The sequence below is a fragment of the Aspergillus saccharolyticus genome, assembly GCF_003184585.1.
Source record: "Aspergillus saccharolyticus JOP 1030-1 unplaced genomic scaffold BP01scaffold_4, whole genome shotgun sequence".
Classification (NCBI taxonomy): domain Eukaryota; kingdom Fungi; phylum Ascomycota; class Eurotiomycetes; order Eurotiales; family Aspergillaceae; genus Aspergillus; species Aspergillus saccharolyticus.
This window is the reverse complement of record NW_020290614.1, coordinates 911408-926237: the sequence shown is the minus strand read 5'-3', so window position 1 is coordinate 926237 and position 14830 is coordinate 911408. Positions and strand designations below refer to the sequence as shown.

Sequence of the window (14830 nt, the reverse complement as noted above, 5' to 3'; positions counted from 1 at the left end):
CTTCGCGCCGCGGTCTTCGGAGCTTCACCTCAAACTTCCGCTCCACCCCGCGTTCGTTGACAACAACTGCAATTTACCACCACGTATGAGGTTCGGGATCGAAGAGAAGCTCTAGCTGAGCTAGAAATTGTTGACCACTATTGTATGAATGGTATAACTGCCAAGATCGCCATGCTCGCGTTGCGAATCAAGCGGAGACTTATAAAATAACAATGCTTGCAGATAGTGCTATATCTCCACCGAACAAACTACCACAATCACCATGAACAGCTCATACGTTGAGTCTCATGCCTCTGATCAACAGTCAACAACTTCAGGGAGTCGCATGTAGTCTGATAATGGCAACTTGAGTCTCAGAAGCGGCTCAACGGTGTCTAGATATCCCACCTGGACCATCACTCAGCTGCGGACCATTCATACCAACACGTCATCATGGAGGTACAATCATACGAACTTCCCGATTTCTCTACGTGTACCGTCAGGTATTTGCCGAACTTGAAGGTCACAGATTGTGGTATTCCCCGTTGCCTGACAAGCATGTGTCAAAACACCGGATGCTGATCATGGCCCACCTTTGAGATTTGCTATTATTGTTCTGGACATTGGCCTTGATATTGTTTGTCTCGGCAGCTGCCAAGGCTGTCAAGCTATCAAGAACCCCCTGTCTTTGCATTATCTCTAGGGACAAAGTCATGATTGGCATTGTATGAGATTGAGTCCCGCTGTGTTCTACTTATCATATTGTTATACCTCATTCCTGATCCAGGAGACATATTGTCTGTCTCGGGGTTGCACCGCATGGACAATATCACCAGTATTGTATCATTGGATCATTGGCTATGCATTCATCGAGGCTGTTCTGGATGTCATGTCAGGAACACGCGCCTCGTCTTTGGGACCTTGTACAAATCGGCGTCTCGACGACCGTCATTTTTCCTCTCCAAGTGGACAACCACCTCTGACTTTGACTACGCTCTCTAATCTATCCTCACATTGCACTCTTTACGTCGTACAACATCATTTCAAGCTCTTCAAACAAGCAATTCGTTGATCGAATCGTCACCATGAGCTCCCAGTTTGACCCGTTCACTCAAAACATCACCTTCCACGCAGTGGACGGCAGTCCCTTCAACGTCCCCGTGGAAGCCGTAGACTCGTTCATGCAGTACTGCATCCGCATCTGCATCAACTACGGGGCGCAGCTGGGAGCCAGCATCATCTTGCTGGTGGTTCTGCTGCTCCTGACAAGACCCGAGAAGCGTCGCTCCAGCGTCTACCTCCTCAATTGCACTGCTCTGTTCCTGAACATCGGGTTGCTCATCTGTCAGGCCCTGTATTTCACTTCACCCTTCGTGGAGGTCTACGCCTACTTTGGCCACGACTACTCCCGTGTGTCGCAGTCCACATATGCCAACTCGGTCCTCGGCGTCGTCCTGGCCACTCTACTTCTCATAAGCATCGAGATCTCGCTCGTCCTGCAGGTTCAGGTCGTCTGCGCCAACCTCCGCCGCCGCTACCGGCGCCTCCTGCTCGGCCTATCCATTGTCGTGGCCTTAGTGCCCACTGGCTTCCGTCTCGGCCTGATGGTCGAGAACAGCAAGACAATCATCAAGGCCGTGGGCACCGCGTATCTGATCTGGCTCCAGAGCGCCACCAACATCACCCTGACCATTAGCATCTGCTTCTTCTGCACCGTCTTCGTCGCCAAACTCGGCTACGCCATTCACCAACGCAGACGGCTGGGGGTCGCCGACTTTGGTCCGATGAAGGTCATCTTCGTGATGGGCTGTCAGACGCTCGTCGTTCCTTGTACGTCACCCATCCCTGACACATAATTCATACCCTACCCCGACCTATCCCCGCCACACGCAACACACATCCTCATCCTCAAACTAACCACTCCGACAAAAGCCTTCTTCTCCATCCTCCACTACATCGTCAACGTCCCCGCCCTTTCCGCCAACGTCCTCACCCTCGTGACCCTCTCCCTCCCGCTCTCCTCCATCTGGGCCGGCGTCGCCCTCGACCACCGCGCCAGCAACAACAGCAACAGCCCTACCAACAACTTAACCAGCTCAACTTCCTCCCGCCGCAACCTCTGGCAAGTCCTCTCGCTCTCGCACGTCGGCGATGAAAAGCAACTCTCGTCGCACACGATCGGCTCCACCGCCACCTCGGCTTCCGGCCAACACAAAACCGGCGCCGGAACCACTTGCTTCGCCGGCCCCGCCCAGCAGCATCGAAAGGATGTGGAATTGGGGTACGGGATCGCCGTGGAGCATGATATCTCCGTGCGGAGCGTGAAGAGGGAGAATGATGTGCTGTGAGTTCTAGGGGTGTGTGTCTTATTGCTTTTGCTGGCAGTGATGCGTGGTAAAGTGGGTGCGGGTATCGCGCTGCGTTGGTTTTAACGCATTGACGGGGGGAGGGAAGTATGGGGGTTGAGTGAGATCGTACTCAGGTCGCCTTTTAGCTGGCTGATTTAATATTTCCTTTTTTTTGATGGTTCGGTTGAGCACATGCGTTGAGGCATGATGGCTTTCTTACTTCGAAAAGCTTGTGGCTGGACTAGAATCCCTGTGCAAAATATATTGCAACGGACAAGTCAAAGTCTTTGCTTTTAGCGTGGGATGGAACTTCATAATTTGAATTCTGTTTAAGAAATCTTATCATGGCGTGAGACACAGCATGTGTGCTAGGTTTCCTCATTTACTGGAAAAATAATTATAATTCTACTCTATTGTATGGAAACCCGCAAAATTTGGCAAGCTGGGTCAATTACTATATTCTGTCACATCCCGCGGTATCGACTTAGGTTGCGGTGTGACTACTTTAGAACTTGTGCGTGTCGTAGGGGAACTAGCCAGATTGAAGGGACTCATTTATGCTCAATCCATCTCCTGCCCAGAGCCGGGCATACTTCTCCGCCTCTTACTTCTCGATCCGAGATCACGAATAAAGACAAAAGTCTAACCCTCCCGACCCAATTTCGCCAACGACTCCGCCAGGAATTCACTCGCGTTCATCAAATCTGTACTGCCGTAGACCACTCTCCGCCGGGGCCCTGTGACTGCACCTGACGAGCCACCCCGCGCACCACCGGCACCCGCGCCGGCACCGTCCTGCTGGCCATTGGCCCGACGAACCCAGTCCTGCAGGTTTCCGTACTCGTCCATGCTGCCGCCGCCGACAGTGAAGACGATGGCTTCGTTGAAGCCCTGACGACGCTGACCGAAGGTCGCAGTGGTGCCTGGGCCCGCACCGCCGAACCCCGCCCCACCTTGAGCGTTACGGGACGCGGAAGCCGGGGGCATGGCGCCGCGGGCGTTGGCGCTGCGCGGGTCGAAGTATAGATAATGTTCCGTCTTGGCGATGGCAGAGCTGGAGGCGGAGGCCGGGTCCATGATCGATTCGGTGATCTTCGTCAGGGTGAGGTCTTTGTTGGCCGGGAGGAAGTTTTTGACGCCCGAGATGAGGGAGTCAAAGTTGGCGCCCAGAGCGCCAGAGGTGATGCGGTCCGTCAACTGGTTGGAGAGCGAGGAGAATCCCCGGAAGAGGTTGGAGGATTGTTGTTGCTGCGGCGCGCCCGCCGTGGCCGTAGTCATCATGGTCATGCGGGTGATCTCGCGTACTTGGCGGACGTACGATAATGGACTGACATCCTGGACTCCCATGCGCGTGAGAGCTTCCTCGAACTGACTCATTTCCGCCCGAGAGACCTCGGTCTCTGTGCTCAGGAACCAGATGATGAACAACCGCAGTTTGTCGGTCGGGTTGTTGCCCTTTGTGGAGTCGTTGATAAGGTCCATGATCTGTGTCTTGGACTGCTTGGTGATATTCTCCTCGAGCTCAAAAAAGTTATCCAGCTGGCGGTCTTTGATGCCCTTGAGGAGAGCGGTGGCGATGTTCATGTGCATGTCAAGAATGGCTTTCCGTTCCCGCAGTTCGGGGAGCAGCGTGATAGCTGCCTTGAGGTGCTGGGCTGATGCACTGGTATCGTTCTGCAAGTCCTCGATAGAGGAGGCACCGGTCTTTTTGGTGATTTCATTAGCATCCTCTTTGTATCGTGTCAATTCGGCGTCAATATCCTCGGCCACCTGCGGGAAGGGTGCACCGGCGTTGCGTTTCCAGAAAAAGTCGTTGCTCGTCAAGTCGTACGCCCTCTTGGTTGCACCCTTTGCAGGATTTGTTTCATCTGTTGTTTCGACTGTGATTCGATTGAGGCGCATCTGCAAGACGTCTTGAACAAGGGACTGGTATGTCCACGAGTGGGATAACATGGGGACTAAATCGACGTTACGATCCACAATGACCAAAACCGGTCGCGAGGAAGGAACGCCGGGGGTAGACTTTTTGTTGGAGAAGAGGTTGTCTTTCGAGTTGAGGATATGATCACGCAGCTTGCGATCGAGCTTCGTAGCTATCAGCTCGGCTGCCCCTCCCTTGGGGCATCTGATGATGGGTATAGAGCCTATCTTCGCATTAGCCGACAGATAATCTGAAGGAAGAATTGAGCCATACCCATCGTAACGCTAACGCTGAACAACCCACTGACTATCCGATCGACAATAGCATCCAAGTCATCGTCGCTTGTTTGTGCGCTATTGATCTTCCAGTAGGCATCTTTGCCCAACCCCAGACTGAAGAGGTCGGGCTCAGCGACAATGAAGTTCAGGTACTGATCAAAGACCTGTGCGACGTGTTCTGCGGTGCCCGTAGTCGCGATCTCCGAAGCGAAGTCTTCCAAGAGCGGTCGAGGGACGGAGGAGAGAAAGTTTATGTAGGCGGGAGAGTAGAGCCCGCGGGCAAGGTCGCTGGTGACAGCCTGAATATTGGCCGCGGTCGGCTCGACGAGGTAGATAACAGGGACATCAGGTATAGGATAGCGATTGGCATTGATGTTGCTGGTGGTCCATGTCAGTTCAGCTGTCCGCCGATAGCGATTCACGCGCCAAGGGACTCGTACAGATGGATTGTGACGCCCCACTTTCGAAGGTCATTGACACGCAGTACACTGCTGATAACGTCTCTTCCCAGATTGTCGAAGACCAGAACTTTCCAGATCGGATCTCCATCCTCGTTCAGGACGGGGGTCGAAATGAGGCCCTGGGAGGAGCCATCGGGGTGGGATTCATCGGCGGGATGCGTATCGTGATTCAAGTTGAGTAGTTTTTGAATGGAAGCTAGAAGAGATTAGTCACTTGCGATGGTGATGATAACTTTGGAGGGTGGAGGGAAACCGGAAACCTACCGACCTGACGGTCGCGGAGAGAGGAGGCATGCGATGCCATGATGCGACTTGCTGCAGCACCCCGGACGGTTTCACGATCAGCTGAATTGGTTCAGTACCATGACAAGGCAGAGGAGCAAGTGGTAACGTTGACAAGCTTAGAGACAAGACTGAGGGCAGAGGAAAGTCTGGAGGTAGAAAAAGAGTGTGTTGAGAGAGGGTGCGTAGTGTAGATCCAATTGACCTTGTAGTTTGGGTGGTGTACAGTAGGAGTAACTAAGTCAAGTACTCAACTCACCCGGAGACTCTCTCTCCACCTGGCATCAGCCCCCCCCGGCTTCCCGCTGCGTAGAGAGACAAACCACACAAACCAGACAAACCAGACACACGGGGCAAACCATGGCTGAACAACGCAACGCGCAACAACCGAGTTGCCGCCCGCCGGCTTTTTCAGCTCTTTACCACCTCCGCCCGTCGCAGCTTAACTTGACTCTCTCTCCTTCCCCCCTCCCCCCAAAAATCCCTCCTTCCCCCTCCCCCGAAACTCCCCCCTTTCCACCTCCCCATCACCCATCACATTCCCTCTTCGTAAAGCAAATGACTATGCTGCTTAACTGCCGTCCTGAGTGGCTCCTTGTATAACACTTTTTCTGACACTCTTTTAAAAGTCAAGATTAAGGAAAAACCGAAGAAAGAAGATCAAGAAGAAGGTTTACCAGGACAGGCATTACGAGCAGGATTCCCCCTCAAAGCTGAATTGTCTCTGCAGATACACTGCAGACACAGGATACGGGAGAGCTTTCTGAGAAGAGCTAGGAAGAGTGACCAGGTTACCTACAAACAAGCATAAGCGTTTGCTTTGGGACAAAGACAGACTGCAGGGAAACAAGAAAAGCAAAGACAAGAGGTTGAAGAAGAGTTCAAAGTTATACGGAAAAGTACCAAGTACCTGGCAGGTGTATTCGAAACCAGAGTTGGTCCAGCATTTGGCTGTTTAAGAAATTACTGCCTACTGGGCGACAACACACGCGACGTGGACGTGACATAAGAAGAGCTACAGTTTATTATCAGGTGTGGGTTCCCCCTTTTGAAATCTCCCCATTGAACTCGAATCCTGCGGCTATTGCATTGAGATTCCAACTACTCATAAAAGAAAGACGAAGAGAGAGTGTGCGTGAGAGAGAGAGAGAAAAGCCTGGACCAGAAGGAAGAGATCGAAAGATCGAAATATCAAAAGAGAGGTTCAACCTTTTGCCACTCAGATTGCGACTTTCTCACCTACCCTTATCCTTGATTTGAGCCTCTCTCCCTCCTCTCTCTGTGTGTGTCTGCCTATCTTCAATCCCTCCCGCTCCCTCATTCACTCAATCACGGGTCGCTTTACCGCTTTCCCTGTTATTCTTTTGAATTCCGACGTATCAGGAAAATTGCGAGGCTGACAGAAACCCGGCCAGCATCCTTGATTCGTTGCAGCCGCTCCTGGACCCAGATTTGCTGCACCGCCGTTGCTCAAGGGAGCTTGGGCCAATAATTTCGTCTCGATTGCGCCCCCCCACTATATTTTCCCTTCAAGTTAAGAGCGGCACTCGATCTTATCCATTTCCTTATCAGCACGTGGATGCATGTGACTTTTATCCAATTTGGGCCAATCCTTCCCTGCTGGCATTCACCATCGACAACTTCATACAACAGATCCAGACACATAATAGTAACATAAGTCGCCCACTGTCCTGTCGCTGCTACTGTGATTTTAAAGCAGACCTTACAGGCTACGGTGGTTTTTTTTTTTTTAAAAAACAGGTGCGGAGGATAAATCAGGAGGTATGGAGCAGTCGCCGCCGCAGAACATCATGCCGGGTCTGCACCGCACGTCAGTAGATCCCGCCTCGTTGCCGCCACCGGAGTACTGGAATAACTTCGAACCTCTGTATGCCAACTCCGATCACTCACATCAACATGCGCATCCTCCTCAACAGCAATTACACCGTCACCAACAGCCTCCCGTGCAACCTCAATCGCAGCAACAGCCACAGCCACAGCAGCCGCAGCAGTCGCAGCAACAATCACAACAGCCGCTGGGAATTAGCTGGGATCATCCCGTCTTCAGTCAGAATCCTCCATCGCGAAGCCCGTTGCCAACACCACAAGAATCAAGTCATGGCTTGTATTCCTCTTCCACCCCGCAATCATGGCGGGCAGCAGCTCTGCACCCGCAGCCCATCTTGCCTGCAACGGCCCATCCGATTGGAATGACACCTCAATACCGCCAACCTCCGCAATATTCTCCAGCACACCATGCATATGAAGCGCAGCAGCTGCCCGCTTCAGACAGCGCCCACTTTCCCGCCTACGCCTTTTCTCGATCCTACTATCCTCCCCAGAACCTCTCTGTGCCGGACGTCTTTCCTCAATCCCACTCGCATTCACCTTCCACGGCTCAGCCACAGGCGCAACCAACACACTTTCGATCCGATCCACATCAACACCATGTTCCGCAGTATTCACTGCCCGCGGGCTACGGGGAAGGGAACTCGGTATGGCAACCGACCCGATTACCGCCACACACCGTACTAACTGATTCCAAGCATGTGCCGATGAATTACAGCAACGACTTCACGCAGTCGACTCCCAATGTCTCCACTCAAACCATCAACCCTCAATTTCTCAGCTCCGCACAGCAGGCGGCCAATCAACAACAGCCTTCCCTTCACGCGAATGAACTTCTCTACCTGAACCCATCGGACTATGATCGCTCCGATGAACCAAAGTACGTCTATACAAAAAGCATTGGTCAGGTGTATGTGTCTCACGTTATGTGCTATCTAGGCTTTATACCTTCTATCGGGAAGAGTTGCCAATGCCATCTGCTATGGGGCAGTCCATAACACATAACCAGCCCATTGCCCCTAAACCGCAATCGGCATACGAGTTTGTGCTACCCATCAATGGTATGTTGTCTCGGACTCCTGCTACTCGATTCTCCACTAACCGGATCAGGTCCCAACCTGTCTCAGTCTCTCACAGCTGCGAAGGGCGCTAAAGTAGCCAAGAAATCAGCCGCGAAGAAACAGTCGACCGTTCAGTCTAAGAAGGCGGCGACTAAAACAAGTAGTAAGAAGGTAGATGGGACTGCTAACTCGGAATCGGAGACGGACAGTTCGGACTCAGAGCTTGAGATTGAGGATCCGACTCCTGAAGAGCCGTCTCCCCTCCCCGCCATTCGGCCCAGTGAACCTGAGGCTGCTGCCAAGTATGATGCTTTAAAGGCTGTGTGGTCCCCACGTAATCGACGGCCTAATGTTGACAAGGTCAAAAGTGCGCTGGTCGCATTTAAAGACGTTGTGAAAACCGTAAGGGATGCTTGGAAAGACAGCTCCCAGGCCATGAAGGCGGCCGAGAATACAGGCAATAATGAGAAAGCGGCCCAGCTGAAGAAGGAGGTGGTCCTGCAGCGCCGTCTCATGGAGGTGGTCGTTTGTGCGACTTTGGAAACGGGCCATCCAATGATTGTCGAGAAGTATGTCCCTTTTCTATCATCTGTTTTTCTCCTTCCGTTTCGTTGCTTTTCCCTATCACACCTAGCATGTCGTGGTCGTGGCTATAGAAGTCAGAAACGCAATATGAGCCTATCCCATGTAGTTCCGCCTAGTGTGGGTTCTGGCCTCTATTAAAGCAGTCTCTGTCAGTAAGGTCGCATTAATGCTCACTACCTTCAGAATGGAGGGCCAGACCTGGTCGTGCTGTTCTGTGAATGCTTAAACCAAGACACCACGATTGGAGATGAATGACCCGCTGTTGGAGAACAAAGAAGTTGCTCCCTGTTGATAAAGACAGGATGCTCCCGCAATGCTCTTTGGCGGGGGACTTTGGGTTATAGACTTAGCTCCACCAGTCGGGACGTTGCATCTTCTGTTACTCTATACCTTTTGCTATTGCTTGGGCCTAATTGCGACGCCATGGAAAAAGACGGAGTTCTAACTTTTTACAGATTGGGCGAACATCCCATAGCGGTGGCGGCCATGTATTCATTCTTGCTGGACCGACACCAGGCTGCGGATATCAATGGGACATTGACAGTCAATATTCTGAAAGTAAGTGTTACCATTCATCATACCAATGTCTGGCAGTGCTGACCTTCATTCACAGTTGCTCTCGCACTTCGTTACCATGGACGAAGATGTGCTTCAAAAAACCAACGTGGCCAAGTTGTTGCCTCGGTTCGTCAAGAAAGGCGGCCCAGCTGTCAAAGAATTGGCGCAGAAGATCATGGACAATGCTGCGGCATCCACCAAAAGGAAGCAGGAGACTGCGAAGCCAGCGGCTAAGGACGGCTCGCCTAGTAGGCAGACAAACACGGCCTCTGCGGCGACGGCTCCTGATGGCGCCCGGGCAGAGTTAGCTGGGTCTAAAAGACCTCGTGAGGTCGAAAGCAATGGGCAGCCGGCAACGAAGCGAGTAGTCGTAACGTCTAATGTCAAGAAACCGGTGGGCGCTGCCGCACCGGTTCGGCGACCGCAAGAGGCAGTCCAGGAGACAAAGGCAGCGACAGCGCAGCCGGCTCGTCCGAAGACAAATATCGTAGCACCCAAGCCGACCAATCTGTTTGGAAGTCTGTCTTCAGCCTCAAAGCGACCCGGAACATCCAATGCTGAAAGAGCGGCGGCAGCCGCGGCAAAGACCAGGTAAGTCGGCCACAATATAGGACTCGGACCCGACCAATTTTCTAATGATTCGACCAGTAATCCTCCAGAGCGGAAAGAACCTCAGCCTGCACCTCCGCGACCGACCTTTTCATTTGGGGACCTTATGGCTGATCTGAACAAGCCCAAGGAGTCGGCTCCTGCGCAGCCATTGGAACCCAAGACGCCCGAGACGGAAGAAGAGCGGAAGAAGCGACTCCGTAAGGAGGCTCGACGCAGATTGCGGGTCACCTGGAAACCCGACGACTCTCTTACCGAAGTTAGGCTGTTTACTCATGATCCCGACGAGGAGCTTGGCCCCAGCGATCGCATGCAGCGTGAGGCGGGTGACGTGAAAGGCGAAGGAAGCGTCTTGAAGCTCCACCGTGATCTTGATGACGATGAGGACGAGGAGGGTGGTATTCGCGAGGAACAGTTGCTGGAGTATATGCTGCCGTCTGGTGAGTTGCTCAATCGTGATGGAAGCTCGGCTTTTCCAGAGTTACTAAAGATCATAGAAATCGATTTCGTGGAGATGCCTTTCGAAGAACGTAGCCGAAACTACGTCAAGCGTGGTGGCACTGATATTCCCGAGAGTGCAGAGAAGAAAGCTCAGGAGCATCGCGAGGCAACCACCCTCATGGTGTTCTATACATCGCCTGCCGATGTGCCGTCCACGCCCAAAGAGCCTCCCCAATCTGACACTGAAGAGCCGGCACCGGGTGTGGTCTCTTTTGGCGAGCTTCCTGACCATGTCAAGGTACGTTTCCTGTTCCTATGTGTCGTAATGGCGTGCTGACAGTATCAATTGAAGGCCCGGCAGAGTCGCTACTTCGCTGCAATGAAACCTCAAGCACCACCTGCACCTACGCCCGCACCCGCGACAAATGGCCAAGCGCCGTTTGATATCTCGAATTTGCTGAAGATTATTCAAAGTGCGCCCCAACAACCAAAGTCGACGCCTCCCCCTCAGGTTCAGCCCTCAACTGCGCCAATGTCAGACCTTGAACGGACATTCAGCATGTTCCGACAGGCGCAGCCCCAACCGACGTCGCAGCCTCCCATACTGCAAATGCCGCAGTTTCCTGCAGCTCCTCAGCCCGCAGCAGGCCAGGGCATTGACCTTCAAAATATCCTAGCCATCATGAACGCTCAGAAGCAGATGCAACCTGCGGTCACTGCCCCGCAGGTTCCGCCGGCTCAACCAGCCATTGCGCCTAATCTCGCTGCCATTTTCTCGCAAATCAGCGGCCAGAACCAGCCCAACGCGGGCAACGCGCCTCAGCAGCCGGGGCATTTTGAGGATCCAGAACGCAAACGCCTTCGCGAGTCTGGCGGATATGATGGGGCCGACGATGACCGGTACGGTTACTCGAAGCGTAACAAGTACAACAACGATCTTGGCAAAAAACACGTAAGTATCTCTCGATGGTTCCGATTTACAGACAACGATCTAACAGGCAACAGCCCAAGGCAGGATCTGTACCTTGCCGATACTGGCAGAGCGGGAAATGTCGCAAAGGTGACGAATGCACATATCGCCATGATCCGCTGATCTGAACATCATACTCTACTTCTTCCTTCTTTTCCTCCTGATACCCTTCGCCGACACTGCTTCTTTATTTCTCCTTTTCATACATCTTTGCATTTCTGCTTGGCAGACGGAAAACATATCTCCTACTTTAAATGTACACTGTACCTTTGCATTTGCCTCTGCTGGTGTCATTCTCAGCGACATTGACAGCATCGTTGTTCATGCCTAACAAGCCGGTTCTTCTTTTTTACGCTGCAACCATCTGTGTGTTTACGAGACGATACCATATTTCTGTGATTGCATATCATGCATGGGAACTTGCATGGAGTTTGTTGACTATGGGGTGACCTTTTTTCTGGTCTTCTTCATCTTTATGTTTTTTTTTTTCTTCTTTTCTTTCGCATCGTTCACATGGATGTATGGTTTAGTTAAAGCAAGATCAGTATGTATATTAATGATGTTAAGCTGGAGGTTTGATCAATATGAGCCCAGCTTGATCGGACAATTTCGGTCTACGGATTACATGTATTCACAAGATGCACATTTAATATATAACTCCCTTAGGATCATTGTAGGTAGCCTGGGTGCCTTGCTGGCAAGAGCGAGCGTCAAATGTGCAGCTTAGGTAATAGACCGCTCTCAGCCAGCAAGACCAGCTACGAGCACGACTCTATGCCTACTAACCATGCTCTTATCTATACGAAGGACATGATACCATCAACTCTCCAATCATCCTACCACCTTTGATTCACAGCATCGACAGCAGCACTTCCACCAATTGCAATGACCCACCCACTCACCCACCTCATCATCGTCTGCTGCCATGCCATATACAAAGGTGGTCCAACCAAGGGTCGCTCCGAGGACGAATGGTGAGTCTTGTATACTACACCTAATCCGCCAACCCCCCCCCCCCCCTCTCCTAAATCTTTGGAGACTCTGGCACCACAAATTACCACACAATTCGAGACACTGCGACCTCGTCATCTCACCCCCAAATCATACAATCACAAAATAACAGTCGCCAGGGAAATTGAACCCTTCCAAAAAGGCGAAACGCCCACGTTCACCGCGCACATCAAAGCGGGTCTTTGTCTCGCCGCTGAGGATCCGGCGAGTCTGCTTGTCTTTTCGGGGTGGGTTGCCTTCTCTCTTTGCAACAGGCTACTGTCCCTAGAGGGGTTGCTTCACCACCAGGATTGAGTTGTATAGCCACCAGGAAAGGAGACACTCCAAGTAACTGACTGGCACTTTGGTTCCTGACCTAGCGGCCCCACGAAACAACCCCGCACATCGTTGTCGGAGGGAGAATCGTATCTTGTAAGTCTAAGTTTACCCTCGCTTACCCACCTTGACTTTGTAGTGCCCTCGGGGTACAGTGGTGAATACTACAATCTCATCATGTATATACTAGCATGTAAACCTACCCATACCCCATCCACATTCGAGCAGACTGTGTATCCCGCAAGCCAACCGAATCCACCCCCCAAACACAACGCACACCAATTCAGCAATCAACCTCATACTAACCTCAAACAGAACCTCGCCCTCGCCAACAACCTCTACACCACCCCATTCCTTTCCACTTCCCGAATCACTACCGAACTCTACGCAACAGACTCCTACCAGAACCTCCTCTTCTCGCTCCTGAAATTCCGGGTAACGACGGGCCATTACCCCTCCCGCGTGACGGTGGTCACGCACGAGTTCAAGCGGGCGCGTTTCGAGGAGCTGCATTTCCCGGCGGTGGGGTTGAGTGCGGACCAGATGCGTGTCGTGGGGATCAATCCGCCGGAGGAGGTGACGCCGCTGCGGGTGTTAGTGGAGGGAGAGGAGAGGAGGGGGTTAGGGTTGTGGAGGAGGGATCGGTATGGGGTTGGGGCGGTGTTGGGACGGAAGAGGATAGAGAGGGGGTGGAAGGGCGGGATAGAGGGGGTGCCAGTGTTGGAGGGCATACAGGGGGATGAGGTGGTGGAGGCGTTGGTGAGGTGGGATGGTGGGGAGACTGGGAATGAGTGGTTTGATCGGATGGGGGAGTTGCCTTGGTATATTGCCCATGGTGGGAGTAGTAGCTGATTGTCAACTCATTCTATAGAATGCTGCTGCTGCTTTTGTCATGTATACATTGGCTTAGAAGTCGATAGATAGATACGTCATCCGAAAAATGAAATCGTTATTCCCAAATGCTCCCTGTTCTGCCTGTCTCTTATACCGTAACGCCCGCGAAATCATGTAGAATGTGAAATTAATCGGCAAGGCGATAGCTGACCAGAGTCTCAACCCGGTGGTTGTTTGTGCTGAAACTGCGCAGCTGCACCTTCTCCGCGTTCTTGATCTCCTTCGCATCGCTGTCACCCCATTCCACGGGCACCTCCGAGTCGGCGTCCGCGTACACCAGGACGTTGAATGTGCAGTACCCGTTCAGCACGGGCAGGAAGGTCACCGAGGCGGTGATCTGACGGAAAATCGCCTGGATTTCTTCTTGGATCTCTTTTTCCGTCTTCTCCACGGTTGCGGGTTGGGTTTCCTTGTCACTGGGAAGGGAGTCAGCTTGTTCGATTGCGGTCTGAGGAGGGGAACCATACCCCGGAGTTGCGTTCTCCTTGTCGCCGGTTGTCTTGGAAGAGTGGCTCTTGGAGTGCTTGCCGAAGATTTGAACCTGGAGCCGATTAGCCTACGTCTGTCTGAAAGGACAGCGTCCAGCGTACGTCAAACTGCCATCTCTCCACATGCTCCCCGGTCTCCTTGTCTGTAATGACGACGACGAGCTTGGAGATCTTTCCACCCATCATCCACTTATTCAGTTGCGACATGATCTTCTTGATGTAGGCTTTGACTTGGTCGTCGGAGGTGACTGGATACGGTCAATCGAGGCATCGTGAGACTAAGCGAGCAGACCAACCGAGCATGTTGAGGCCATATTTCTTGACACTGTAGTGGACTGGTTAGACAGTGTCGCTTGACGTCAGGAGAATGTACTCACGTAGTGAAGTCTTCCGGAGGATACACGCCCCGCTGGAAACTGGTCGTATTGTCAGTGGCGACGTAACGAGCCGCTGTGAATCGGTCACTTACAGGATAGAGTTGATGGAGTATTCAAACTACAATTGTTAGGCAGACCATAGTCATATCAGCTGAGGGCCACTCACGAATTCCGCGACCAGCTTCGCCGATCCTATCTGTCCATGAGCGTCTGCAGCGGCCTGTCAAGAGAAACGGAAGGTCTTACCTTTCAAGGACAGCTTGTGAACCTTGGACTTGTCTTTTGCAGCTGACATAGTGGTATGCTTAATGTCTTCAAAGGGAGTCGAGGTGTTTGTCGTCGCCAGGTACCGGCAAGAGATGCGGTGGAAAAAGCGACGGCTGCTTTGTTTACCCCATTTGTCG

General features: G+C 52.4%; 5 protein-coding genes across 5 annotated transcripts; 3 read left to right on the top strand and 2 right to left on the bottom strand.

Moving 5' to 3' along the window:
• Nucleotides 1-1064: 1064 nt before the first annotated feature.
• On the top strand, nucleotides 1065-2572 carry preB (alpha-factor pheromone receptor STE2; the record flags this gene model as incomplete). The annotated part of the gene is made up of 2 exons (XM_025573152.1): nucleotides 1065-1809; nucleotides 1912-2572. The coding sequence occupies 2 exons, from the start codon at nucleotides 1065-1067 to the stop codon at nucleotides 2325-2327; spliced, it is 1161 nt and encodes a 386-aa protein (XP_025434603.1). The 3' UTR covers nucleotides 2328-2572.
• A 160-nt stretch (nucleotides 2573-2732) lies between these two features.
• On the bottom strand, nucleotides 2733-5492 carry sly1 (syntaxin-binding protein). The gene is made up of 4 exons (XM_025574267.1): nucleotides 5252-5492; nucleotides 4967-5183; nucleotides 4522-4904; nucleotides 2733-4471 (listed from the first exon to the last, which is right to left on the bottom strand). The coding sequence occupies exons 1-4, from the start codon at nucleotides 5289-5291 to the stop codon at nucleotides 2970-2972; spliced, it is 2142 nt and encodes a 713-aa protein (XP_025434602.1). The 5' UTR covers nucleotides 5292-5492; the 3' UTR covers nucleotides 2733-2969.
• Nucleotides 5493-7080: 1588 nt separating this feature from the next.
• Nucleotides 7081-11469, top strand: BP01DRAFT_371548 (uncharacterized protein; the record flags this gene model as incomplete). Its single annotated transcript, XM_025576671.1, has 9 exons — nucleotides 7081-7997; nucleotides 8057-8178; nucleotides 8228-8747; nucleotides 9219-9321; nucleotides 9377-9912; nucleotides 9970-10370; nucleotides 10428-10669; nucleotides 10724-11323; nucleotides 11377-11469. The coding sequence occupies 9 exons, from the start codon at nucleotides 7081-7083 to the stop codon at nucleotides 11467-11469; spliced, it is 3534 nt and encodes a 1177-aa protein (XP_025434601.1).
• Nucleotides 11470-12133: 664 nt separating this feature from the next.
• BP01DRAFT_406157 (DUF218 domain protein) lies at nucleotides 12134-13613 on the top strand. The gene is made up of 4 exons (XM_025578759.1): nucleotides 12134-12315; nucleotides 12472-12579; nucleotides 12712-12763; nucleotides 12983-13613. Exons 1-4 carry the CDS (start codon nucleotides 12227-12229, stop codon nucleotides 13517-13519), a joined length of 786 nt encoding a protein of 261 aa, XP_025434600.1. The 5' UTR covers nucleotides 12134-12226; the 3' UTR covers nucleotides 13520-13613.
• On the bottom strand, nucleotides 13505-14783 carry BP01DRAFT_334179 (spindle checkpoint protein MAD2). Its single transcript, XM_025573151.1, has 8 exons — nucleotides 14673-14783; nucleotides 14593-14618; nucleotides 14519-14544; nucleotides 14427-14465; nucleotides 14346-14374; nucleotides 14152-14297; nucleotides 14029-14102; nucleotides 13505-13977 (listed from the first exon to the last, which is right to left on the bottom strand). Exons 1-8 carry the CDS (start codon nucleotides 14719-14721, stop codon nucleotides 13689-13691), a joined length of 678 nt encoding a protein of 225 aa, XP_025434599.1. The 5' UTR covers nucleotides 14722-14783; the 3' UTR covers nucleotides 13505-13688.
• Between the last annotated feature and the right edge of the window lie 47 nt (nucleotides 14784-14830).